This window comes from Passer montanus, unplaced genomic scaffold, assembly GCF_014805655.1.
Source record: "Passer montanus isolate IOZ18808 unplaced genomic scaffold, ASM1480565v1 scaffold98, whole genome shotgun sequence".
Lineage (NCBI taxonomy): Eukaryota > Metazoa > Chordata > Aves > Passeriformes > Passeridae > Passer > Passer montanus.
This window is the reverse complement of record NW_024375256.1, coordinates 1,319,396-1,345,998: the sequence shown is the minus strand read 5'-3', so window position 1 is coordinate 1,345,998 and position 26,603 is coordinate 1,319,396. Positions and strand designations below refer to the sequence as shown.

The 26,603-nt window shown below is 53.4% G+C and overlaps 2 protein-coding genes across 6 annotated transcripts in view; both read left to right on the top strand.

Moving 5' to 3' along the window:
• The window catches only part of ACSF3 (acyl-CoA synthetase family member 3), a 50,944-nt gene that overhangs the window by 6,107 nt on the left and 18,234 nt on the right, over positions 1–26,603 (top strand). For both annotated transcript variants that reach the window (XM_039696459.1, XM_039696458.1), the window contains 3 exons: positions 8,601–8,755; positions 9,176–9,321; positions 14,822–14,934. In XM_039696459.1, coding sequence (XP_039552393.1) covers positions 8,601–8,755; positions 9,176–9,321; positions 14,822–14,934 — 414 coding nt within the window. The remainder of the gene's footprint in view (positions 1–8,600; positions 8,756–9,175; positions 9,322–14,821; positions 14,935–26,603) is intronic.
• LOC120496216 lies at positions 19,159–26,476 on the top strand. 4 transcript variants are annotated; one of them, XM_039696455.1, is made up of 3 exons: positions 19,159–22,627; positions 24,234–25,135; positions 25,255–26,476. In XM_039696455.1, exon 1 carries the CDS (start codon positions 19,424–19,426, stop codon positions 20,675–20,677), a length of 1,254 nt encoding a protein of 417 aa, XP_039552389.1. In that variant the 5' UTR covers positions 19,159–19,423; the 3' UTR covers positions 20,678–22,627; positions 24,234–25,135; positions 25,255–26,476. The 4 variants fall into 4 exon arrangements, with proteins under 4 accessions (XP_039552389.1, XP_039552391.1, XP_039552390.1 ...); XM_039696457.1 differs by lacking the exon at positions 24,234–25,135 and having other exon boundaries at positions 25,422–26,476; XM_039696456.1 differs by lacking the exon at positions 24,234–25,135 and having other exon boundaries at positions 25,319–26,476.

Genomic DNA, 26,603 nt, shown 5'->3' with positions numbered 1-26,603 from the left:
ACAGGGCTGGGTGATTCTTCATGGCTCATTTCTGCTTCTCAGAGCAGCAGCCACAGAAAATGCACACTTCCCTTTTCTGTCAGGGGGCTCTGACACCTGAGCACTGATCCTTTTTGGGGGGACAGCCCCAGAATCTCAGCAGGGCAGCTCTGCACTTCCAGAGTAAATCGGTAGGATGCTGTGGTAGAAGGCAGGAAGGTCCTGGCTGCCATAGCCTGTGCTTTCACCCCAGTGATTGCTGCCAAATTGTCCTCCCCGCTGTCGGGGTGACCCCAGAGGCTCGGGGTGCAGCAGGGCTGTGCTGGAGCGGCGCTGGAGGTGCTGCTGAGAGGCTGGAGCAGAGCCTCTGGAGGGCGCGGTGCTCCACGTCCTGTGCCACCGGTGATTGATGCTCCCTCGCACCCTTGCGTTTTCCTCTGCTCTCTGCAAATCAATGAGCTGACGTTGAGGGATGGGATCGGCACCGGGGGAGCGGGACCCCCCTCCTGGCTGCTCTGATCAAAGCTGTCCCCAGATGTGACACCAGGGACAGCGCCGGGAGCGGCCGCCTGACCCTGGAGCTGAGCCTGGGCGCGGAGGGCGGCGGGCACCGGGCAGGGCTCTCGGCTGCTCGGGGGCTCTGAGGATGGCATTTGCTTCTCTGCTTTCTTTTATTCCCGTTCTTTTTCCGAGGGCCTCCCGTGGGAGCTGCGAGTGGTTTGATCGACACTCCAAAGCGAGCACGGGAGGGTAAATAAGGCTTTCTCCTGGAGTTTATTGCAAGCTGCCTTTCAGTTCCACTCTATTTTCACCAGCTGTTTACAAAGTGCCCTTTGCTACTGCAATCAGCTTGCAGCAAAGCAGCAGTGGAGGATTTTGCCAAAGGAGCCCGAGTTTTGCTGTGTGCTTTTTTTTCCTTGGCTGCACCTTGAGAAAGCAGCCAATTATAGTGTGATATAAAGAAACTCGACTGGCAGCTAAAACACTTGACAGGCTGATCAAAACAAGGCGAGGAACTTACTCTCAACCTGCTGCAGACATATTTAGCCTTGAGTGATACTGGCAAAGGTTCAAGAGAAACCGCAGCAGCACGCCCGATGTGTGTTTGGTTTCTAATCACTAACACTTCATTATACAAAATAAATACTTTATTATTACAGTGTTTATTAAATTACATAATTTGCGGCGTGCCTTATAGTCGTGGATACAGATGGCAGTCTGGTTTTGGTGGTGGGATGTGCTCTCTTTTTTTTTTTTTTTTTTTTTTTTTTTTCCCTGAGAAGACATTCCCAGCCCCAGACCACAGCTTGCTTGTCGTTCCCTGCCGTGCAGGGGTAGGAGGTGGCAGCTTTCAGACCTTTATGTCTGGTTTTGGGAGCTGTCCAAGGAAAGGTTAAAAATCAGGACTGTGGAGTAGCCCTGGTGTCCTGACCAACATCCTCCCTCTCACTAAAACAGCATCTGATGTCTGTGGCTACTGCTGAGGCCACGACAACTCATTAAAGTGTGCTGAGGTGCCTCAAGCGTGAAAGTTGCTGCATAAAATCAGATTCTTTTTATTAAATGAGGACATCCATTACGCTGCACTAGCTACTGTACATGTTATAATTCACTTTATAGCACCATCTGTTAAGACTGTCTTGCTTAAGCTTTTCATAGCATTTTTTTATTGCAAGTTATTAAAAAATATGGCTGCATCTATTAATCATTTATTAATAAAGGGGTTATAAATGGACCCTTGGTTTCCAGAATTAGTCGACTCGTACGTGATGTACCGAGTGCTCTGGTGCTCGTGCTCCTTGGGGTGCAGTGTCTCCACAGGGAGCCCCTGGGAGCACATCCAGTGCTCCTGGGGTTGGGAATGGCAGGGAGACTTCAGCACAGGTGGGTATGGAGCAGGCAGGAGAGCAGCAGTGAGCCCGAGGGGTGTTCTGCCAGCAGCTGTGTGGGCATGGCTGGCTGTGATGTTACTGGTTTGTTGTTTCATTGGTTTTCAGGGGTGACAAGTGTGAGGGCAGAAACCTCCTCTGGAGCCAGAGCAAGCTGCAGCCTCAGCATCCCTGTGATCCTCCCTCCATATCCTGCTCACAGGTTGAGTTTACTCTTCCAGCTGCACTGTTCCTGTTTGCATTTCTCAGCTGCTGCTGACCTGTCCCAGATGCTGCAGTAGGAATTTCTTGTCCAGGAGCAGGGAATTTTAAGGTGCTGTGTTTGTACAAATTTTGTGCACTTTGGTGACAGAGGTGAAGAGGTGAATGTCTCTGTTAAGGAAGAAGTGCAGGGTGAGCCTTCTCCTCCTGGCCAGGTGCTTCTGGAAGGCTCTGAGCATCAGGGCTTGCACCAAGCACCCTCTGGAGCATCCATTCCCAGTGACTGCCTCCCTCCATCTGCCTCCCTGCATCAGTTCAGGCACAGCCTGTGGTGGGACTGTTGCTCCATGGAAATGTCAGTGAGTCTGGAGAGACAGACCTGGGGAAGCCAAATGTCCCCTGTGCTTGCTGTGACAGTCACACACTGCTGTCCCCATTCCAGACCAGGCACTCCTTGGACAGGACCATTTTGGAGCAAATGGTGAGGTCACTGTCTGGTTTACAGAATCCTCTGCTGTGGTTTTTGGACAGAGAGGATGCATTTTGGGCTTGAACAACGGGAAGAGCTTGTCTTTGCCTTGGACACCCCTGATCTTGCCTGAGGGGAAGATGTTCTAATGGCAAAAGGTTCCCTGTCAGCTCTCTGCATTGATAAACACGAGAGCAGATCCTGGGAGGTCTTCCAGCCTCTTGTGCAGAGTGGGAAATAAGAGTACTGAAGGACCTGAAGGAAGAAACTTGCTGTGCTGAGTGATGGGAGAAGCTGATGGCAATCTCCACTCCGGGTGACCCAGCTGTGGCGTGTGCTGCCCGCTCGGCTCTGCTGGGCAGGTTTGAGCTGTGATGTGCTGCCTGTGCACTGACAGCCCTGGCTGTGCCCTGCAACCCTCTTCCGTGATAAATATGCCAAGATGCAGATTTCCTGCCCTGCAGTTCCAGGAGCTGTTTCAGTGCCAGCCTCGCTGCGTGTCTGACTTAAGGTGCTCCGAGGATCAAGCCCTCTAAAAACCATGCCCTGTTTTACAATGTCACACTCAAAGCCATCAAAATAATCTTGTTTGGACCCTTCTTTCTAGAGAAATAGGAATGCTGTGTGCCCAAAGGTGGTGTGTGATTCAGAACAAGCTTTCCCTGGTGTTCTGTCCCCCGTGGCACCTTTTCCCCATGGTAGGAGGGAGCCGCAGGCCTGGCACAGGATGAGTGGGAGGTGTTGCTCCAGGGTGCTGCTGCATCATGTGCTCACAGCCCTGAATTCCTGAAGGCCAGGGCTGTATCTGGGAGCAGACTTTGTCCTTGTCACTGGTGTTGTCTGTGTGAGCCAGGCTGGGCTGGGTGCTGGGCTGTCTACCTTGGCTGGGCTGCACAGGGACATCCAGGGCTCAGCAGTCGCTCTTGCCTCCGGGAAGGGGAAGCGTGCACTGCACTGAGCCTCTCCCCTGGATCTGTCACTTCTGCAAACATCACTCTGGGCAGCTCTTTTGGTTTATTTTTAAAAGAAAAGCAAATCCAAGCAGAGGAGCCTGAGCTGCAATATCCAGGCACGCTGGGGATCGCGGCCCCCATCCAGTTTCAGCTGGAGAGAGGCTGAAAGTCTTTTCATCTGTTAATGGGAGGCTTCAGAGGAGTAATTTTATTTCAGACTCAAAGAGGAGTCGGTGGAGGGAGGAGCAGGTCACTAGTGAATGGATTATGTTTGATCACTTCTCACAGACCTGGCTTTAAAAAGTTAGAGGTTTTCTTTCCCATCTCCCCAGATCTGCCGTCTGTCCTCAGCATCTGTTCCCAAGTAATGGCTTTTGATGTGTGTGGGGAAATATAAAAAATGGAACCAGAGCCTGTCATATTTACTTATATTTCCAGGTCCCAGGGAAAGCACTTGCTCCTTTCAGTATGCCTCCAGCATAGGAAGGGTTTAAAAGCTTCAGCCTGGAATGCAGAGGGGCCATCAAACTGTGCTGATGAATAAATGATTAAAACCAGAGTCGCACAGAGCGCAAACAGTTTGGGGTTACAACAAACATGAGACGAAGCCACCGAGGGCCTGATTTCTCTTTGAAGAGAAGAATGTCTCTCTCTCTCTGCATATTGGCCGTGAAGTGTTGGAGGCTCAGTCCCTGGGAGAGAGCAGAGCTCCCCTTGGTGCTCTCCTGTCTTATGTGATAAGATCCATAAGATCTCCATCTGCTTTTTTGAGATAATTTGGTGTTGGATGTGTGTGCGTGGTCCTGCAGTCCCTTGGCTGCTGCTGTTGAGTTACAGGAGCTTCCCACCCTTGTGTCTGGCACAGGATCTCACCAAACAAGCAGCTGCTTTGGCCACAGCCCTGTTGCTCCCACAGACATTCCAAAAATCACCGGCATCCCTTTTCCTCGATGGTGCTTCCCACATGGCAGCAGTCAGTGCTAAACACAGACCCATCTCCCCCAGCAAGAGGGAAGTAAAGGGCTGAGTTAACCTTGCATTAGAGGCATTGTTATTTCTGAAAAGGTTTGAAAAGATTCAATTACAACTGAAAATGGCACAATAATTTTATAGAAGAGAGGAGCTGTTGTGTCTGTCAATAGAGGCTGCACCGCAGGCTGGCTGTGATCCGTTTGTGGGCTGATGGAAAAATCCATGCTGATATTTGCTTCCTTTACACCTTGTACTTCTGACTGGTTTTGAGAATCTTCTATCAGCCAAAATCTTGTGTGGTTTAGCACATAACTGGGTTTGCCACTGTTTCTTCTCCTTTTGCATGAGAAAATGCCCAGGTATTGGATTTGGTGTTTCTGGCTGGTTCAGAGCATTGCACATCTCCCCTCTCTAAAGGGAAACGTTGCTTTTTCTCTCTGTGCTCACATCTCTTCCTTCAGGTGATCTTAGCAGGTCTGGAGGCTGGTTGGGAAGGTTGCTCTATGGGCTGACCATCCTCACTCACCATCTGGGAAAAATACGTGGGAAAAATCTCCCAGCTGTGCCTTGCTGTGCTTGTTTTGTACCCACTGGTGTCATTTTCTCCTTTTTTTTTTCCTTTAATGATGGCAAAATCCCACTGGCCAGCTCATGATATGCTTTTGAGCAGTGGGAGGGGAGGAAAATCAGGAATGTCACGCTGACAGGAAGGCTCTTGGGAACATTAGGTCTCCCACTTCTCTGCTGGCACAGGCAGCCCTGACCTGAAGCATTTGCTGCAATTATTGCTGGTGGGAAGCTCCATCCACTCTTGCTTTCTTGCAGTGAGAAACTTTTTGTTTCTAACCCTTGGTTATCTTAAAAGGAATCTTGATCCATCCCTGAGCATATTCCATGGGAAGGCTGCTGCTTCCCTTCTGTGCAGAGCCTGGCAGCTCTGGCACGTGGTGCCATGTTTGCTTCCCGAATCCATGGCTTTTTAAAAGCACTTGGAGGTATCAGGTGAGCAAAACAAAACAGAAGGCTGGGCTGCCAGTGCCCTGTGCACAGGGAATTAACGTGGGTGACAGTGACAGTGGGATAACCAAGGGATGGATGGAGCTGCTCCAGGCCTGGTGGGTGCCGGGTGCTGCAAGGACAAAGCTGGTGCCTTGCACGGGATTGATTGATTAGTGCCAGGTAACGAGGCTTTCCCAGATCCTTCTCTCAGGGGGTGCAGTTGCAGTTGGAAGCCAGGAATAGCTGTTCCAGCTGGCTGGGCAGTGCCAAGCCCTCTGGCCAGCACGGGGCTGCCAGCTTTGTACCACGGCTCAGTCCTGCTAAAACACATGGGAGGGATCCAGATTTGGCTGAGCAGGAGCAGAGCAGGTGGAGAGGTTTGGCTGTCAGCAGATCACCCCAGCAGCTGGTGGCACAAATCCAAAGGCAGCTGCTTATCCTCAGGAAGGGGCTGTTGCTGGGTGAGCTGGACTGACATGGAAAAGCTGCTCCTGTGGTTGCAGTGCAGGAGGGAGGATTTTATCTAAGGCAGGAGTTGAGCTGGCATGTGGGGACAGGGGACTCCGGGGTGCAAGGGAGACTTGCTCTGTTTGGATGGGTTTGGGGTTTTTCAGATCCAAAGTCACGTGTCAAAAACTCTGCTGGAGTTGTTGTGCAGACTGGAAGTCTGCCTGCACTCCCACAGCTGCTCAGGACTTGGGAAGGCAAAACAAAATCACACAGCAAGGATTGAACAACCCCTGAGCATCTGTTTCCCTTCAATCCCCTCGGCACTGTCCTGGTCCCTGCTTGCCATCACACGTCCCTCCCTGCCCTCAGCAATGGCTCTGGGGAGCACCAGGCTGAGGAGAGCAGAGCCTGGCTTTGGAGAGGTCCTTCTGCACCCTGCTGCCAGGAATGGGAAAGATACTGGGGGAAAAGGGGGCTGGGAAATGATACCATGGGTTTTACCTTTTATGTTTTTCAGGTTCTCTGCTGCATGGTAGGTAACTCTGAAACTTCATATTAATTTAGTAGGTTCTCTTCACAGGGTAGTCAGACAAAACAATCCCTTCCCAGCTGGACAGTCAAGGACAAACATTACCCAAAAAGCACAAACAACAGTGAAGGGAAGGGGGCAAGCCAGGGGCCTGAGACTTCATGACCTGGAGCTGTAATTGGACAATTGAACCCAATATGTAGATGAACCAAAACTTGTAAAAGTGTAAAAACTTGTGATTGGGATGCATCTTGGATTCAACCTGGCTGTAGCCCTGGCCAGGCTCTTGTGCTGCCCAAGCTGTGTCCTTTTAAGGCCTTTCAGTAAATACCTATTTTACACATTTAGCTAAATGTGTCCATTTAGCTCTGTCTGGTCTCTGTTCCAGACCAGCCTCTCAAGGGAGCAGTTCAAATACAGGAGAGGTTAGACCCCTGTAAATGCAATTTTACCCCATCTGGCTGGTAGGGATCTTGCTGGTGGGTTTCTGCAGGGCCTGAAATGTTCCCTCTCTGGACATACCAGCCATCAGTGCAGGGTCACATCCCAGTTCTGCTTTTTTTCCCAGGGCTATCTTGCAGTGCTCATGCCCCGCCTGCCGGGGCGTGCAGTGGCTTTGCACCTTGTGCATTCATCTCTCCCCACCGAGGGCCGTGCCTGGGCTGGGACACAGGACAGTGCCTCTGTGGACGTGTCCTGCTCTGTTAACCACAACCAGCCGGTGCTGGGAGGGTTTTTTAGGAGCTGATTGAGGGTTTTTTAGGAGCTGATTGTTCTGGAGCAGCGGAGTGTGAGCTGCGGGGGGAGGCGGCGCCGGCGCAGCCAAGGAGAAAGGGATGAAACGGAGCCAAGCGAGCAGAACGGAGAGAAGGGGCAGAGTGACAGCATGAAGGAGAATCCCTGGCTCACCTTCAATCAATCCCTGCCTGGCCTCGCTGGTGTGCAGCGCTGTGTCAGGAGCTGTTAGGGAACACATTTGTCACCGGCGGGACAGGGAGCGCAGCGCGGGGACAGAGGCACCATCAGCAGGGCTCTGGGTTATTGATGGCTTTGCATCTCTCCTGCCTTGGGAAGAGCTTACCTGGCAGCGAGGGTGCTGAGGTGTGGGAGGAATGGCCTCAGGTGTGCCTCTGACCCATGGTTAGCTGCACATCCCTGAGGTGTCGTTGTCCACATCCCAGCAGAGCTGGCTGCTGGAGTTTGTCCCCATTCGTAGCTCCCACAGGGCAGCAGGAGTTGCAGCTGAAGAACATTATTCCCACAGGGAACATTCCTCTCAGGAAGAGTGTGGTTGGGGTAGTGGCCCTCCTGAAAAGCTGCTGTCTCCTGCTGCCCCTGGTTTACCTGTGCATTCTGATGGCTCCTCCGAGCTCACCAGGGACACCGAGGGTGCTGAGGTGTGGGAGGAATGGCCTCAGGTGTGCCTCTGACCCATGGTTAGCTGCACATCCCTGAGGTGTCGTTGTCCACATCCCAGCAGAGCTGGCTGCTGGAGTTTGCCCCCATTCGTAGCTCCCACAGGGCAGCAGGAGTTGCAGCTGAAGAACATTATTCCCACAGGGAACATTCCTCTCAGGAAGAGTGTGGTTGGGGTAGTGGCCCTCCTGAAAAGCTGTGTCTCCTGCTGGCACTGCTTTACCTGTGCATTCTAATGGTTCCTCTGAGCTCACCAGGGACAGAGCTCTCTGTACCTCACCATTTTCATGGAGTCTCACTCCCATGCCTGATCTCCCACTTCCCAGCTTTGCCTCAGAGGTTGAAGTCCATGGGCTCCAAGCTGTGTATTGTGTATCAGGTGTGGGCTGTGTCTTTCCAAAAAGAGCTCCCATGCTTTGGAAAACTGGTGGTTTTGTGCAGCCTTTGAAGAGCTGTGCATGTTAAGGAAAGGAGCTGATTCTGCCACAAGCTTCCATCTTCCTGAGCAAATTCTTGGCTGCAACATGACAGGACTAACAAATGCCATTTCCATCATCTCCTGAGTGATGGTGGGTGGGGGATCCACTGCTGGGACAAGAGATGAATGTTGTGCCTTGGCAAATGAGGGTGTGATGAATGTTGGGAGCTTGTTTTGGACAGGGATGGGGGCACACAACAGCTTCCCAAGAAATCTTAGATGGCACAGGTGTATTTTCATCCATGTGTGCTCCCTTCCTTCCTAGGTGTGGAAGAAGCTCCTGAGCTCCCAAGCTCCCCGTGTCAATGTGTTCATGGCAGTGCCCACCATCTATGCCAAGCTGATGGAATATTATGATGAGCATTTCACCCAGCCCCAGGTGCAGGATTTCGTGCGTGCCTTTTGCCAGGAGAACATCAGGTGGGTGAGCTGTGGGCAGGGGCTGCTGCTGGCTCGCTGGGTGCTCCAGGTTTTCCTTTCAGCATCACCTCTTTCAGTGCTGGTTGTTGTGCTTTGGTGTCTCTGTGACAGGAACAAGGGTGACATTATTTAATTATGAGCCACTCTTGCATGGGAAAGGCAGAAGGGGCTTGTTATGTGTCACCCTGTGTAACACATGGCTGAGGGCTTTGTCCTGTAGCCCACGCTGGTACTCCAGGATCTCTTTGAAGAGAAACCCCATATCAGGCTGAGAATTTGAGGCATATCTTTGGTCCTGGTTAAAAGAATTTTGGGGCTGCAGGTTTTACACTGAGCTTTTTGTGCCCCTGTGTCAGGCTGCAAATTCCCTGGAGCAAAGGTGCTCTCAGATATTCTCTTACCTGGGCTTTTCCTGTGCAGGTTAATGGTGTCAGGCTCAGCAGCCCTGCCTGTGCCTGTCCTGGAGAAGTGGAAGAGCATCACGGGGCACACCTTGCTGGAGAGGTATGGGATGACTGAGATTGGGATGGCGCTTTCCAACCCTTTGCATGGAGTCCGTGTCCCAGGTAGGAGTCTGCAGGGGCTGCCCCTCTTTGGGGGGAGTGCTCTGGGGTGTTCTCTGCACAAGAGTGAGGAGAGGCTGTGCTAGGAGCCAGGGTGCTGGGAACTGGCACTGGGGATTCAGGATGTGTGGGAAGTGGCTGCTGGGTTCCCCAGGGATCAAAGTCAGGTGTGCAGAGCTGGCAGTGGTGCCCACTGGCCTGACCAGGCTGGCACACTCCAGACTGGTGCTCTATTACTTCCAAAATCTTAGTGAAATAAGGGAATGTTTCTTCAGCTCCTGCTGCCTGGAGTTGTATTTCTGGGTGGTGTCACACAGGATTCTCCACACAGCAGTGCTTGTCCAACCCATCAGTGCTGAACACTTAAAATAGGACGTCTGCTCACTCTTATTTTAGTGCCTGTTTCTTGCCTCTTCAGGAATTCAAAATTGTCACACCTCGCTGTACACTCTGGGCCTGTTCTCTCCTTGTCTTTCCCCCCCTTCTCTGAGCTCCACTTTGTGATTCCTCTCCAGAGCTGTACTTTCTGGAACCTAGAAATAAATTGATCTGAGACATTGCAAATGTGAAATGCCCCCACTCTGCCTGTGGTTGGAGCGTGGCCATCTGTGTGCCCACCCTGTGCCACCTGCCTCCCCACAGGCTGTCTGTGCAGGCATGGCACCATATGCAGCCTCCTGGGGAACTGGTGTTACCCCAGAGGGGGTCCTGGGTGTCACAGCCTCCCACAGCACCCCAATCCCATGGGATGCAGGAGCTGGGGCCTGCAGGGGTGGCACAGGGAGAGGAGAAGCCAAAACTCCCCCTCGTTGACTCCCCAGCCTGAGAACAGCTTGAAATACAAACTCTGTTTTACTTTTGCAGGGTAACTGTCATTCCCTCACCCCACCTCAGCCAGTTTTATCTTCCAGCAGCCCCATCCCTGCAGGCAGGAGAGGGAGGCAGGCAGGAGAAACAAGACTCCCATCTGCAGGAGCTCGAGCTGTGTGTGAGCCCCACAGCTCAGGGTGATCATTGCACTGTCCCTGTGGTTTATTTGCTTTTTATTGATTTTCATGAGGGGAAAAGGAGTGGAGACTCCAGAAATTTCCCAGGGGACTAGAAGAGAAAAGGAACAAGACTGAAAGTTGCATGGCAGTGCACAAGCTGGCACCCAGAAGGGCAGCTCCTGCCCCAGAGCTGGTGGCTGTGCTCCTGAGGCATCATCCCTGTGGATCCTGGGGTCTGCAGGGGACAAATCCTCTTGTGCAGCCAAAGCAGAGGGGCTGGGGACTGTCACTCCAGCCCCATCCAGGGGCTCTGCAGCCCCGAGGGGAGAGAAGTGTCTCACAAAGGTGGGGATCAGCAAGAAACCCTACAGAAAGAGGCTATAATTGAATAGGCTTGATTAATTTATTTCAGGAAGTGTCAGCTGGGAAGCAGATGGGTGAAGCTGAGGCATAATTTACTGGAGCTGTGAAAAAGCTTTTGATCTAGTGCCCTGTTAGGGGCTGGGTAGGAGGTCACCAGGTACCCCAGAGATCCCAGAGGCAGCTGATGGTGGGCTGGGGGCAGGGGACATCTGCCAGAGGATCCCTCCTGGAGTGGGAGCTGCACATGTCCTTCTCCCCTGCTTTGACCTGTTGGAGTGAGCCCAGAGGAGGGATGGAGCACCTCTGCTGAGAGAATTGGGATTGTTCAGCCTGAAAAGAGAGGGCTTTGGGGTGACCTAATTGTGGCTTTCCAGTTCCTGAAAGGACCTACAAGGGAGATGGAGTGGGACTTTGGACAAGGGCCTGGAGTGACAAGACAAGGGGGAATGGCTTCACAATTAACGTTAGGTTCTGATTAGGTATTAGTAAGAAATTCTTGGCTGTGAGGGTGGGCAGGCCCTGGCACAGGTGCCCAGAGCAGCTGTGGCTGCCCTGGATCCCTGGCAGTGCCAAGGCCAGGCTGGACAGGGCTTGGAGCAGCCTGGGACAGTGGGAGATGTCCCTGCCCATGGCAGGGGGTGGAATGAAATGAGCTTAAAGGTCCCTTCCAAACCATTCTGTGATTCATGAGCCTCTGAGGAGAAATCCTGGGGCTTGCCTTGCCCTCTTGCAGGCACTTGGTGTGGCAGGGAAAGGTCGAGTCCTTGGACCCTGCCCATCCCACCCTTGTCCCCAGCAGTGTCACCAGCAGCGTGTCCCCACTCTCCACACAGGTCTGAAGGGGCAGGGATGAGGTGTGGGAGCTTTAATTTCCAGAAGCAGCAAAGATGAAAGATTTGAAAGATAAATGTTTGCTTGTATATGGTTAAAACCCTGCTTAAAATGCCTCTGTTTTCACCAGCTCTCATTCTAATCCCCCCTGGTGCTGTTACTGTGAAGGGAGATGAATAATTCATGGCTGGAGAATGCCTCACTGGGCCTAATCACCACTTTAATTGGAGGTTTAGATCAGAGGCAGCTAATAGCTGCTACAGCGGGGACTCCGTGTGTTGTTGACAGTGAGATCCTTGAGTGCCTTATCGTTGGCCTGCTCCAATCCTCCCGGGACAGCAGCACCGAGCTACCCGGATACCGAAGGACACAGAGCACAGGGCCAATTCCATTTATCTGCGAAGAGCTGACAACTTTTTTAAACAGAGGAGAAGGGGTGAGAGCAGAATGGTGTCACCCCCTCCTGCCTGCAGCCCGGTGACACCGCGGGCGAGGTGCCAGCATTGCTGAACATCCAGGAGTCTGCAAATTGGAGGGATGCAGAGGGGAAGGAGCAGAGATTCGTCCCCAGTTTCCCCTCAGGATTATGGCTGGGGACAAAAGGAAGCTCCTTCTGACCCCTTGTGATCAGCCCAAGTGTGGCTTAATGAAGGCAGGCGATCCGGGGCTGCTCCTTTGGGAACGGGCCCAAATTTCTGCTGACCTGTTGGAGTTGGCACAGGGTGTGTTTTGACACGGTGGATGGGCCTGGGAAGCTCTAGTCATTGTTTTTGCACAAATTCTATTAATCCTGTCAGGTTTGTGGAGCTCTAATCAATGGTAGGGGCTTTTTCAGCCTTTACAGATGTTGATTTCAAAGTTTGTCTCTTTTCCTAAATACCAGAAAAGCTTCTCCAGACAGAAACATAAGGAAGCAGCTCTCCACCAGGGACTTGTTTTACATGCTGGTTTTATTTTAGCCAAGTAGGAGAGGAACTGGTGGGGCTGTGTTAGTAACTGTGATCTGAAACACTGTGTGGGGAACATGTCACCTCCTCTGTGCCAGCCCTGGGCTCATCTTTGGTGTCTCATTCCCAAGGGCTGGGACCAGCAGTGGGCACTAACCCTGGAGTCCTGCTGCCCATGAATCACTGCCCATTTCCACGCTGAGGTCAGCAGCTTGCATCCAGGGAAGGAGCATCTTCCAGGAAGGCATCTGGCTGATCTTGATTTGAAAAATTCCAAGTCTGTGAGAGCCCCTGGCAGTTCCTTGCATTGCTTTCTGTTCCCTCCATGAGCTTTCCAGGACTGACTTTGTGGTGCCTGCCCACACAGACGTGCCATGTTTTGTGGGCAGATTGGAGTCTGTTCACACACAGTTTTTCACCCTGGAGAAACTGTTCCCACAGAAGTGTAGAAGGTGGCTCCAGCAACCTTCCATGCAACACTGAGGGTGTTTTCTGTGACTTGTTACTTGCTTTGAGGCCTCTTGGAGCCTCCCATGGCAGGTGCAAGATTGTTTATAACACATATGGTGTGATTTTTAGGGTTGTCCTGTGCAGAGCCAGGAGCTGGACTTGATGATCCTTGTGGGATCCAACTTCTGTGATTCTCAGATTCCATAAATACCTTGACTCTGTACCTCAGGGCACTTCTGCCTCGTGCTGCCTCCTTGCCCTGCTGCAGCCCTGTGTCTCTGGTTGCTGGCAGTGTCTGGCCTGGAGGTTGGAGCAGCCCAGGGTGCTGGTGGTGAGGGGAGGACGTGGCTGTGCTGGCTGACCAGAGTGCCAGAGGCAATTCTGAGCAGAGCAGACACGGATCACGGAGCTGCCACGTCGCTTTGTGTTTATTTCCAGCCAGATTTGCTAATTGTTCGGGTAGTTTTGCTGCAATAAAATCTCACTCCCTCATAGCCCATCTGCTCCTGGCTGATCCTGCAGGGATGCCATAAATCTGGGCTACGACGACATATCCATTTCCATGGCAACTGACCAATGTAGCAGACAAACTCATGATGTCACGGATAGCAGATCTCCAGGGCTTCAGCAGGAGAGTGAGACCAGGACAGGGAAAATGCCACTTGAACCCAAGTGCCTGAAATACGAGCGACAAGAGGAAGACAGGGCTGAGCTCCAGGTCCTGCACTCCCTGCTCTAGGGAATTCCCAGTGTCAGGGTGATCCTGGCAGACCTGGAAAGCGTCAACTGGGGGCACTTCAGGGGAGAACATTGATCATCCTTTAAAGAGCACAGTTACCAATTTATAGAATCACAGAGTGGTTTGGTTTGGAAGGGATCCTTCAGCTCATCTTGTTCCATCCCCCTGCCATGGGCAGGGACACCTTCCACTGTCCCAGGGTGCTCCAAGTCCCATCCAGCCTATCCTTGGACACTCACAGGGATGCAGGGGCAGCCACAGCTGCTCTGGGCACCTGTGCCAGGGCCTCAGCACCCTCACAGAGAAGGATTTCTCCCTGATATCCCATCTAACCCTGCCCTCTGGCAGTGGGAAGCCATTCCCTCTGTCCTGCTACTCCAGGCTCTTGTGCAAAGTCCTTCTCCAACTGAAACTCAGTCCTGTCCAGTCCTGCTGAGGCACAGGTTGCTGTGAGCTGCTGTCCCTCTCACTGCTCACAGGGGATGAAGGTCACAGGCCCCATTCTGTCACAGGAATGAGAGGCCGAGGAGACCTGCAGAGGTCTGCTGCCCATCCCACAGGTCACAGGAACAGAGCTGTGCTCTGCTGAGCTCTCAGCTGCTCCCCAGGAACAACAGGCCCTGAACCAGGGGTGGGAAAGCTGCAGGTTGGGGAGCTCTGGGTCCCAGATGCAGCTTGGAGCTCAGTAGTGGTTGTTGTGACACTGTGTCAGCTCCTTGGCTTTGAAATTGAAACGTGTGGAAGAATGGGGTGGTTTTGATCCCTCCTTTTCTCCTGTGATGTTTTCTATCCAGTGTATTGATGTCTCATCCCTGGCAATTCTCAGCTGTTAAGCCTTTGCCTCCCCTGTCAGGTGCAGGCTGTAGAGGAGCAGAGTAATCGCTGTGCTCTCTCTTTTCACAGCTTTGTGTAGGTTTTGTGGTGCCTTTCTTTTTTTTTTCTTAAAAAGAAAAAAAAAAGAAAGTGCTTCATTCCTGAGCTCTGAAGAGATGCAGATGTCTTTAAAGTGGCCAAGAAACTCTGTTCAGGGCTGGAGACACGTTTGTGTCCAGAGGCATTCCCAGCACTGCCTGCTGCTGCCATTTCCAGCAGACACACGGTGGGATCACACCTTCCTGAAGGGACCCCCACCCTGGGAGGTGCCGTTGCTGCCTGTGTGCCCTGCCCGTGCTGTGTCCCCCCAGGTTCCGTGGGGACGCCGCTGCCCGGCGTGGCCGTGCGCATCGCCAGCGAGACGCTGCGGGACGGCGCTCGGTGCTACACCGTGCACGCGCAGGGCGACGAGAGCTGCACTCAGGTACTGCCTCCTCCTCCTCGCCGCTGCTTCACTGTGGAAAGCTCTCCACGTGGGGAACGGCTCTCCTTCCCAGCCTCTGAAAGGCCAGGGCTTGTGCTGCTCCTGTTCCCGGGATCCAGTGATAGTTTGTTCCTTGTTGGTGGGTTCCTGTAGCCGTGGTGCTGTATGGACTGGGCAAGTGCTGTCCGTACAATCATGGAATGGTTTGGGGTGGAAGGGACCTCAAAGCCCATCAGTCCCACCCCCTGCCATGGCAGGGACACCTCCCAATAGCCCAGAGGGCTCCAAGCCCCAGTGTCCAACCTGGCCTTGGACACTTCCAGGGATCCAGGGACAGCCACAGCTTCTCTGGGCACCTGTGCCAGGGCCTCAGCATCCTCACAGGCAAGAATTCCTTCCCAATATCCCATCTAAACCTATTCTATTTCACTCTGAAGACCAGGTCTCTTGGAACATCCCTGCCCATGGAACAAGAAGAGCTTTAAGGTCCCTCCCAACCCAAACCATTCCATGATTCTGTGCTTGGAAGGGCAGGACTGGTGGTCTTGGGGGAGAACTCATTTTGAAACAGCACTGGGGGAGCCCATCAGGTTTGACTTCCACTTTGATGGAAGTTAGGCTCCATGCTGAGCTCCACATACTACCTGCACCTGCAGTTCTGGTGTGCCAGAGGTCAGGCATCTGTGATGGGGAACCATAATCTACCCCAGTGCTGGGTGCTGAGTGTTCCCTGCTGCTGCTGCAGCCCCAGCCCCAAGGTCTAGGCTGTCTCTTGCCACAGAAGTGGCTGAGCAGGGTCTGCCTTGCTGCCCCCTCCCCTCCACACCCTCCCTGTGGGTGTTGTGCTGCTCTGGCACATCCATCCCTGGTGATGTCTGGGCTTGGCTGAGCAGATGAATGCTGAGTGTGACAGGAGTGACCCCAGCAGTGACACCGCGTGGGTGGGACACGTGAGATTCAACCTGGAATAGGTTCCTTTGCTCATTCCCCTGGGAAATGGCTTCTCATCCAGCCACCTACAGGCTGAGGGTTTGAAAGGGCTGTGGCAGAGACACTGCTGGTGTAAGCGCTGCCGAGAGGCTCAAGAAAATCTTTTTTTGTCTAAATTATCTGGTGGCAGGTGGAGGAGCCAGCAGGACCACAGGCAGCCCCGTGGGTGAGCTGTGCTCAGGTTGTGTTTTGTGTTCTGATGCTGTAAGAGCTGGATCCACTCCAGACTTGTAAAACAGCCCAGGGGACAGCTGAGAGGGACCACGGATTGTGGCTTTTATTAAAAAAAAACTCTTTGCTGCTCTTTACTCTGTGTCACTGCTGTGGCGTGGCTGAGCAGTGGGCAAAGCAGGAGGCTCCCCATGTCCTGTTCTTGTCACTTCCTGGGTGTGTGTTATATTTCACAGGTTTGTCCTCTGATCCCAGAGTTTGCTCTTGGCCTTTTTTTTCCACTTGTGTGGAGCTGAGACATGAAATATAACGTGTCCCTTTTAATAATGATCCTATAATGCTTTTTTCCCCTCGGGGGTCCCTGGGCGCTTTACAAATTAGGTCTCAGACACGAGAATCCCCAAAGTGCAGCTCCTTCCAGGATGAAATGTGGATGTTGTTCTACTGAATTATGAGAGGAAAAAATATGGAATGTTATTTTTTCTGCTCAGTACTCTTTCCCCTTCCTTCTCATTGCACAGAGTGACCAGAGAGAGGGAGCCTAGATGATCTGTGTCTGGTGTTGGAAGCACCTCAGGGCTTCACAGAGCTGGGATTCACATAACTCTCCTCTTTCCTCTGGCTTCAGGCTGCTTGGGTTTATTTTGGGGGCAGAGGAATTGCCCTTTTTCCTGGTGATTTCTCACCTGCACCCTGCAGCTCCCAGTGTGGTCCATACCCAGAGCTCACAACTCTTCCAGGAGCTCCCACCAGCGCTGGCCTTGGCTCCCTGCCCCTTGCTGATGGTTCACTTTCCGTCAGACTCTCCCTGGGGACCTTCTGAATGTTCTGGTGAATTCTCAAGTCATCAGCCGGGGAGGGTGTGGGGAGGTGCTAATTTGCCTCTGGGCATTGGCTCATGGGTTGATGCCTCTCTGAAAAGCTGTCCCCATCTCACCCACCATTCCTCTTGTCCCAGCTTAAGTGGGAGTTTCTTCAGGCTGAAGGGAGAGCAGTGGTCCCATCTGTTCAGGCCACCCCAGGAGACAGTGGCTGGCTGGGTACCTCCAGGACATCCACAACATTTCCAGGAGCAGAGCAGAGCCAGCTGCCTCTGTCCCTGGGACTGTCACAAGGTGGGAAAAACAGTCCCTGCTCGCAGCGTGTGTTGGCACAGATGGCTGCGTGGAGATGCCAGGAGTTTGGGGTTTATGTGCCCTGGGCACAGAGTGTGACTTTCCCTGGCGTGGCCAGGTGGCAGCCGTGGTGACAACACCTCTGCTGCCAGGGATGCTGGAATTCCTGTGCCTCACACCTGCGGTCCCAGGCAGAGCCTCACCTGCTCGGTGCCCGCCCCAGCCGTTGCTGCTGGCACTGTGTGCATCATGCTTGGTTAATAATTCATGTCAGGAGAGACAACGTCAGTGGAATTTATTTAAAACGAGGCGGATCTGACAGTCCGAGTGCTCATCACGCTCCAGCAGTCCGGGAAAGGCCCGGCTTTGTTAAAATCAGCTCCTCCAGGCTCAGGGGCTGGCCCAGGGATGGGAAGAGCTGGTTGGTGTCACCCTGCCTGTGCCACCAGATAACCCCTGGCCTCTCCCTTGCCTCCTGTGAGAAGGATGAACAAATCCTTCCTCGCCTCCCTCCCAGGAGGGCTCTGAGCCTTGTAGTGGTTGAGGGCTGGAGGAGACTGAGGGGAGACCTCAGCAGAGGGGCAGGTACCAATCTCTTCCTGGCTGGGTACCAGGGACAGGACCCAGAGAATGGCTGGAGTTCTGTCAGGGAAGGTTTAGGTTGGATATCAGGGAAAGGTTCTTTCCCAGAGGGTGCTGGCACTGCCCAGGCTCCCCAGGGCATGGGCACAGCCCCGAGGCTGCCAGAGCTCCAGGAGAGTTTGGACAATGCTGCCAGGGATGCCCAGGGTGGGGTTGCTGGGGTGTCTGTGCAGATCCAGACCCATGATGTGGGTCCCTTCCAGCTCAGGATATTCCCTGATTCCATGACTCAAGCACCATGGGGCTGAGGCAGGGGGATGCTGAGCAGCCTGGCAGGAGCTGGGCTCTGAGCCATCTCTCCTCCCCAGGCGAGCAGGTGATCTCTGTGCCGGGGCTGAGGCATCGTCAGGGCGACGTGCGAGGCGTTCACACCTGGGCTGTGCCTGCAGAGCCCTCCCGAGGGCGAGCGGAGAGCGCTGCCCTTGCCAAGGGAGCCTCGCGGGGCCAGCGCCTTCCCCGCCCGCCTTGGGCTGGGTTTCTCCTCTGCTCCCAGCTCAGCCGGCCTTCTCTGAGCTGTTCCTGCCCCACTGACACCGTCTCTCACCCTTTGGACGTGTGCGATCCAAACAGGAGCCACGGAGGAGGAGGAGGAGGAGGAGCTGGGGGTGTTCCTGCTCTGCCATCCGGTAACTGCCTGAGCTTGCAGCAGGGGACCGCTGTAATTTGCAAAGCTGGTTCCTGGCACACCCTGAAGATCAATAATCTACTTAGCTGAAGGTTTGCTGGATCTCTGTTCTGCCCTGCATTTTCTCCCACCCCGTGATTGGAGCACAGGATTCCTTTCCTTCAGTCCTTCAGTCTCCTCTCAGGAGCCCTGTGCTCCATTCATTCCATTTGCTCAGGATTTCAACCCATCCTGTGCTGCTTTTTCTGGGTGTTATGCACCCTGTGCTGCTCTCCAGGGCTGCCCCATCCCCTCAGTGCTCCATCCTGCCCCATCCCCTCAGTGCTCCATCCTGCCCCATCCCCTCAGTGCTCCATCCTGCCCCATCCCCTCAGTGCTCCATCCTGCCCCATCCCCTGACTGCTCCAGCTGCTCCAGCCAGGGGTGTGCAGCAGCCTGGGGACACCTGTGGTAGGCCAGTGAGGGCAGGAGGTGACAGTGCCATCAGAGTCACAGCCCTGTGTCCCCCCTCCTGGACACCTGTGACAGGCCAGTGGGGGCAGGAGGTGACAGTGCCATCAGAGTCACACCCTCGTGCCTGTGCAGAGCTCTCCCCTGGAGAGATGCTGCTCTGGGAGCCCTGGCAGAAGGGCTTCTCCTCCATCCTCACTGGGAGCAGAGGTGTGGAAGTGGGTGTGAGGCTCTGCCTGCCCTGATTCATCCCACATGCTGCTCCTGGAGCCAGTGGCATCCAGAGCAGCTCCTCAGCTTCCCACCTTCCTTGGGCAGCCTCCTGCTGAGCCCGTCTGACCCTTCAGGCTCAGTAATCCTTACCCACAGCCAGGGGTGCTTCTTCCCATGGGGTGTTTTCCCCTGAATTTTTGGCAGCTCTCCCTGTGGCTGTGGCGCCCAGGAAAGGGTTACAGCTCTCCAGCTCTGAACATTTCAGTTTGCTTTGTTCAGTGCAATGCATATTTCATACGCTCAGCTTCCCAGCTGGCAGAGGCCTGGAAACCCTGCAAGCTGTCGGGTATTGTCTCTCTCCTTCTCCACTTGTTTGTTTGTTGGGTTTTTTGGGTTGTCATTTTTGTTGGATTTCTCTTTCTTTTTTTTTCCTTTTTCATCTTTCCCAAATTGCTCTCTCTCACCAAAGCCCAGCCCTAGTGCTGACAATGGGGGGCTATCAATAGCTAAATGGCTTCACAGCTGCAGCCGAGGCAGGGCTGCAGCCAGGGCTTTTATGGCGAGCAATTTCCCGTGCGAGGCTGCGAGGGAGTGTGGGGACGGATGGCTGGCAGGAGCTGGCAGCAGGAGGACGCTGTGCCACGGGCTTCCCCCCCTTCCCAAGGCTGTAATTATCTCGTTTATCCATATGCAAGCTGTCGTTCTGGACGGGAAGCGGCTCGGCTGTGGCCGTCCCTCCCGAAAGCCACCAGCATCTCTGTCCCCTCCTCCCCGTGCCCCCCGTGTCTGTGCCATCTGCTCACAGCTTGCTGCTGCTTGCCAGCGCCTCGGCAGGGCTGGGGGCAGCTGCCTCTGTCACCCGTGGTTGTGGCTGCAGCTCTGGGCTGTTGATGTCCCTGTGGAGGGGACCAGGGGTGGCTTCACCTCGCTCGTGTTCATCCCAGAGCTCTCCAGAGCCCGTGGGGTGGTGCCCACTGAGCTGCCAGGGTTGTCTTGGAGGACTGGGCACCCTGTGGGTCTGGGTGCTTGGGTATCCCTGTGGGATGCTCCTCACCCATCCAGGTGTCCCAGGACAGCTGGTGAGGCTGTGGCTGGCTCTTCTGCAGAGGCCAGAGATGGGCATGTGCCCGCTGTGCCTGGCATTGCTGAGAATGGCCAGGTGTGGACAGGATGTGATCACCTGGCTGGGCACTCCTGTCTCTGGCTGTCCCAGAGGAACAACAGAGCACTGGATTGTTCCTTTCCCATCCCATTCAGACCTCAGCCCAGACCTGTTCATTCCCTGTCCTCAGTCTCCTGCACTTCCAGAGCAGCTCTCCTCCAGTTTTTCACTGGTTTTCTTGTCCAGAGCAGCTCTCCTCCAGTTTTTCACTGGTTTTCTTGTCCCTGCTCCATCCCATCCTCATGTGTTGGTACCTGGATGGTGAACTTCACCTCCAGCATCCCCATTCCACCTCCCACGAGGAGCTTTCCCTCAGCTTTGGTCTCTTCCATCAGGCAGTGTGGGGAATGTGTTGTTGAAGGCAGCCTGGATTAGATCTGCAGCTTTTCTTCTCTCTGCAACCCCAGCCCTCAGGATTTCTGGCACAATCCACCTTTGATAAAAACACTCTGCATTTATTCCCATTTTCCATTTGCCTCAGCTCCTTCCAAAGCCCTCTCAGTGCTGGACACTGCACTTGTGTGTGTTCCAGTTATCTCTTTCTTTTTTTTTTTTTTGCCATATTTCTCTCATCTCCTCAGGATCCTGTTTTGTGTCCTGACCAAGTAATTCAAGAGTCTCCACTTTGTTGCCCAGGCTGCTTTTGTTCCTGTATAAACATTTTAGCTGCTTCTCATTGATCACATGCTGTTCCTTACTCAACTCAGGCATTGATTCCATTCTCAGATGTATTTATATCTCCTTCCTTCTTTCTGTCTGCCCTCTGGTTTGGTTGTTTTTTGTTGTTTTGTTTTTTTTTAATTTGTGGCCATAGCTTTTTTATTTCTTCCTGGCAGTAAAAGTAGAGACAGAGGTTGCAGTAGCATCATGTCCCCTTGTTTCTCAGCTGAAAACTCTTCTCATCACAGGGACAGCCTCGATTCCAGGAGAATATTTCCTTGCACATGGAAGTTGAACCATCTGTCAAGAGGAGCCCTCTTTCCACAAGAGTTTCCTTTGAGCTCACCTTTGTCACAGCACCCTCAGAATCTCTTTGCTGTTGTTTTGTTCTCCCATAGCATCCCAGACTGGTTTGGTTGGAAGGATGAACCTTGTCTCCTTCCACTAGAATATTCCTGTTTGTAGCTGAGGGAAGGTTTGGGGTGTTTGTGGAAGAGCCCTGCCCGTGGTGGGGAGGTGCTGGAGCCGAGGCTGAAGGAGCAGGAGCTGTCTCAGTCCCAGGGTTCTTGCAGCCAGGGAGCAGGGATGGCTCAGCACAGGGAGCAGTTAGAGCAGTGTTTGTGCAGTCACAGCTCATCACAGCCCCCAAAGTGCATTTTAGGGGAGGCTGAAGGACACCAAACCAAAGGTGGGCCACTGATGGAGCCCTTGCCTGGTCCTCTGCCTGCCCCGAGCCCAGAATCAGCTGAGGGCACATGGGGAGCCTTCCCCCAAGGAGGAGAGCAGGGGCAGTGGGAAGATGTGCTGACATCTCACCTCATTTGTTATCCCAGGGAGCCTGCAACCGACAGGGATGGGAACAGCAGCGTGCAGAGCTGCTGGCAGCTCTGCAACAGGGTTGCACATTTAATTTATGGTGTTAATATAGATCAAGAAATTCTGTGTCCATGGAACAACTGTGGGGAGGGCTGACCTTTCCCAGACTTGGCTTGTTTTCTGTCCTGCTTTTGGGATCATCTGGAGCTGATCAGGCTGGTAACCTAAAAAAATCAGTATTGCCTAAAAATATAGACAATCACTTTTGTTTTCAGTGGAGCAACATTTGCTGTAAGTAGAGGGTTGGGTTGTTTGAAAATAAGTTTCAGTGTTCCAGCTCCACTGTGCAGCAGCCTTGCTTTTAAATTTATAACTCTCCAAAATGAAAAGTAAATGGATTGTGTTATTCCCAGCCCTTTTATAAAAGTTAACATTGCAAAAACAGATGTGAAATGTGGCCTCGCAGATTACAGCCTGAGCTTGGGGTTTTTAGGTTGGGGTTTTATTTTTTCCTTACTCTCTCTGTGCTGTGTCCCTGAGGAGCAGAAATCTGCCTTTTTCCAGCAGGAGGAAAATTGTTCTGTGTCTAAATTGCCTCCTGCCAGGCTTGTGTGGATGCTGCAGGACACGGAGCTCCAAGGAACGATAATGCCTTTACAAAACCAGGCAACCTAGCAGGGAATTTTTAATTAGGAATGTGCAGGGAGGTTCAGATTGCCTGGGAATTTGGTAATGCTCTAACACACCTCCCAGTCCTAGGACATCCATCCATTCCAGTGTGGCCCTGGGAGATGGTGATTGAAGGCACTGGCAAGCAGGTTATTATCTCCAGCTTCCTTCAGGAGGCAGGTGAGACATCCTCAGCTCCCACACCTGGCCTGGCTGTGGTGTGGTCTGGAAAAGCAGAGTCTGGGCAGCCTGGAGCTGCCCTGCTCTCTGCAGGTCAGCAGGGGCTGAGCTGCTGGGTGCTGTGTTCAGCCTGGAGAAAAGGAGCTCAGGGGGGCCCTCCTGGCTCTGCACAGCTCCTGCCAGGAGGGGACAGCCAGGGGGACAGGCTCTGCTCCAGGGGACAGGGACAGGAGCAGAGGGAGCAGGCTCAGGGTGGGCACAGCAGGAATTTCCCCATGGAAAGGGGGCTCAGGGATTGGAACTGCCCAGGGAGGGTTGGAGTGCCCGTGCCTGGAGGTGTCCCAGGAATTCAGGAGGTGGCACTCAGAGCTGGGGACAAGGTGGGGATTTGGGCACAGCTTGGACTCAAGGATCCCAAAGCTCTCTTCCAGCCTGAGTGATCCTGGGATTCTGGGACATGGATCTGGGTCACCAAAGACTTGAAGGGGTGATTGAGGGGACAGGGAGGTGTCTGGAGGTGCTGGTGGCAGTTAAGGTCCAGCAGAGGAGTGGGGACCTGACTTGGGCTGCAGGACAGAGCTGGATCAGTCCTTCAGGCTTTGTTGTATCATTTCCAGTGCTCTGCTATGTTAAAAAAAAGCCCAACAAACACCAGGAAAAAGTGACTTCTGTGGCAGAAGAGGTAAAAGGGCTCTGTCACTTCCATAAACCTCACATACATAAATTATTGTCTTCTATTAGTCACTTAAGGGCTCAGTTGCTTAATTATTTTGATCACAGTAATCATTTATTTACAAGGTGGGGAAAAATGCCAAGCACTTCCAAGCCGAGCAGCACAGCAGGGAGGAGGCAGGGCTGCAGAAGCATTTCTTTCCTCCCCACAAGTCAAAATGCTTTTGCTTCATGGAGTTACAAGGTCCCTTTTGAGGTCTCTGCTGGGAGATGATGCTCTGATCCACAGCCTTTGGTGCTCCCCCAGGAAGGAGGTTCTGCAAAACCAACTTCAGGTCCCTGTGCAGGAGGAGGATCCAGGGAGAGCTCAGAGCCCTGCCAGGGCCTGAAGGGGCTCCAGGAGAGCTGGAGAGGGACTGGGGACGAGGCATGGAGGGACAGGACACAGGGAATGGCTTTACACTGAAAAGAGGTAGGCTTAGGTGGGATATCAGGGAGAAATCCTTCCTGTGAGGGTGGGCAGGCCCTGGCACAGGGTGCCCAAAGCAGTTGTGGCTGCCCCTGGATCCCTGCTAGTGCCCAAGGCCAGGCTGGACAGGGCTTGGAGCAGCCTGGGCCAGTGGAACATGTCCCTGCCATGGCAGGGGATGTCACTGGATAAACTTTTAAGTCCTTCCAATCCAGACACTCCCATGACTCTATGAGTATTTGGGGGATGAAGGGGGAAGGAGGTATCTGGTAGAGTTTAAGTGGATCTCTCTAAAACCTGTTTGCAGCCTGAAGGTATTTGGGTTTTCTCCTCAAAGTCTGTCTCCCTCCCAGTCCCCAGCCCAAGGACACGCTCTCACCTCCTCAAACCTCACCTTGCAGCTTCCCCTCTGTGCCTCCCACATGATTCTGCTTAGGAATCCACCGTGCCTTCCCTGCTTCCCAGAGAAGGACACGCAGCCCTGAGCCTTCCCTAATTCCATCAGAGTCCATCAGAAGCTCTGTGCTGCAGCTCCCGGCGGGGCAGAGACCGCAGGAAACAAACGGCCACTTTGAACAAACCCCAGGGCCCAGAGCCAGGCAGGGATTCCCAGCTCTTTACAAACCACCCTCCTAATAAAGAGGTAAAATGGGAACGGGGAGAGGGGAAATATGCATTTTCTAATCACCCAGATTTAGGCCTTCAAAGGATTTATTACAACCTTTTATTTCCATGCGTGGAAAATGGAATCTTATCTCGTGAGCCGGCTGGTCCAGCTCGACTGGCTTTAGAGCAGGGAGCTCTCTAACAACCTTCAGGGCCACGCTGTGCCTGGGTGTTAAACTTGCTGGAATGCATTAAAATGTGGCCCTGGGAGAGGGGGAGGTCCGTGCACTCAGCAATGTGATGCCTCCAGCAGCTGCTCGTGCCACCGAGCCGTGCGGGAACAACAGGAGCAAGGATTGGAGCGAGGAAGGAAACAACCACCCCAGCTGTGTGCTGCCATCCCTGCTCCCAGAGCTGGACCTGGGACTGCACAGGGGCTGGAGGAGATCAGTGCCATGAAGCTTGAGTTTGAATTGCTGCATGGGGGTGGCGTGTGCCCCTGTGCCAGGCTGGGGAGCAGTGCTGGTGACACTCGGCTGCAGCAAGCAAAATCCTGTTAAGATAACGTCACGGCCTCTCTGTTTTACTGTGTGCAAGGCAGCCATAACATCATTAAATTACACAACAGGGAGGTGCCTGCTGCCAAGGGGCTCTGCTCGAGATAAGATGTGGGTTGAGCTGCTGCCAAAATTTGAGTTGATATGACAGGAAGTTTGGAGCGGGTTCAAGGCTTGATTCACACCAGACATGGCACTGTGCAGGTAAATCAGGGCAGGGTTGAGCCCTGGGGCTGTGCAGGTACCTGGCACCATGGAATCCTGGGCAGGATGGGGCTGGAGGGGTTTGTAGCAGACAGATTTACAGCTCTTCTTGTGTTCAGGGCTGACAGGAAGAAGCCAGAGCCTGGCAGGGTGTGCAGGTGAAGTTCAGGAAATTGTTTGCAGGTTCTTTGCTCTGCCATCCCCTCCCCAGCCTGTTTGGGGAGTGGGAAGGAGCCTGAACACCAGGACATTGCTCAGGGAAGCTGCTTGTTTTGTGATGCCACAGCTGGAAGAGCAGGAAAAGGAGTGAGAAGAAAGAGCTGCATCATAAAACTCCACACAGCCTGTAAGAGCCCTGAAATGAGCCTTGTTGGTCCCTCTGTGTCACCCACCATTGGTGGTCCCTGCCACTCTTGTCCATGGAGTCTTTGTGCCTCTTGTGCCCTTCATGCCCACTGTGCCCTTTTTTGTGCCTCTTTGTGCTCTTTTTTGGATCCTTTGTGCCCTTTGCTGCTGCAGGTGTGGAGTTTTGCTCCAGGCCCTCCAGACCTCAGGTTTCTCTCATGGATTGTCTGGATTTCAGCTCCATCTTTCAGATCTGTGGGGAGAACTCAGCCAGCACCATCCCCACCTTGCCATCACTCAGCAAAATTCCTCATTGGCATTAAGGATTTTTCTTTCCTGCAGCATCTTCCAGGCAGGGAATTGATCCCCAACCAGGGCTCTGGAAGCCTGGGCTGTGTGTGCAGAGATCCCCTTGTCACCCCATCCTCCAGGACGGGACATCAGGAAGGAAATACTTCAGAATGATGCCTTGGAAGCAGTTTTCTAAGCGTTTTCCATTAGGGAAGCTCTGTTTCCCTCAGAGGCTGCAGAGAGCCTGCCCTGCCCTGGGACTGCCTGGCACTCCAGCTCTGCTATTACAGCTTTCCCTGGTGGCTCTGTTTCTGGCACTGCTGAATTTTGGGGTCCCAGACGGATCCTGGCCACTGCAGCAGCTCAAGTACAAAGTGGCTGGGAAAGTGGCTTGGAATTGCTGTTCCTGAGCTGTTCTGCATGGAGCAGTGTGTCCAGGCACATCCCACAGCACCCTTCCATCCCAGCAGTGCCTTTGCACACCTTGGCTGTGCTTTTCAACTGACAGAATGGGTTTAGATGGGATATTGGGAAGGAATTCCTGGCTGTGAGGGTGGGGAGGCGCTGGCACAGGGTGCCCAGAGGCTCCCCCTGGATCCCTGGAAGGGCTCAGAAAGGACCATCCCATTCCCAAGAGCATTTCCTGCATGTCTGCATGTGTGACCTCTCTCCCAGCAGCTGCAAGTTCCAGGGTGGCAATCCTTGTTCTCATATAACACAGGTGCTTATTCCCAGTGCTTTGGAACATCAGAAGCACCTGGATGAGCCCTTCCACCTGAGGAGAGAGGTCCTGCAGGTGGGCAGGGTGTGCTGGAGCTTGGCCAGGGCTGGA

What these genes read in the sequence shown, in the direction of transcription:
- LOC120496216 (XM_039696457.1), top strand. Translation starts at nt 19,424, where the DNA reads ATGCATATTTCATACGCTCAGCTTCCCAGCTGGCAGAGGCCTGGAAAC.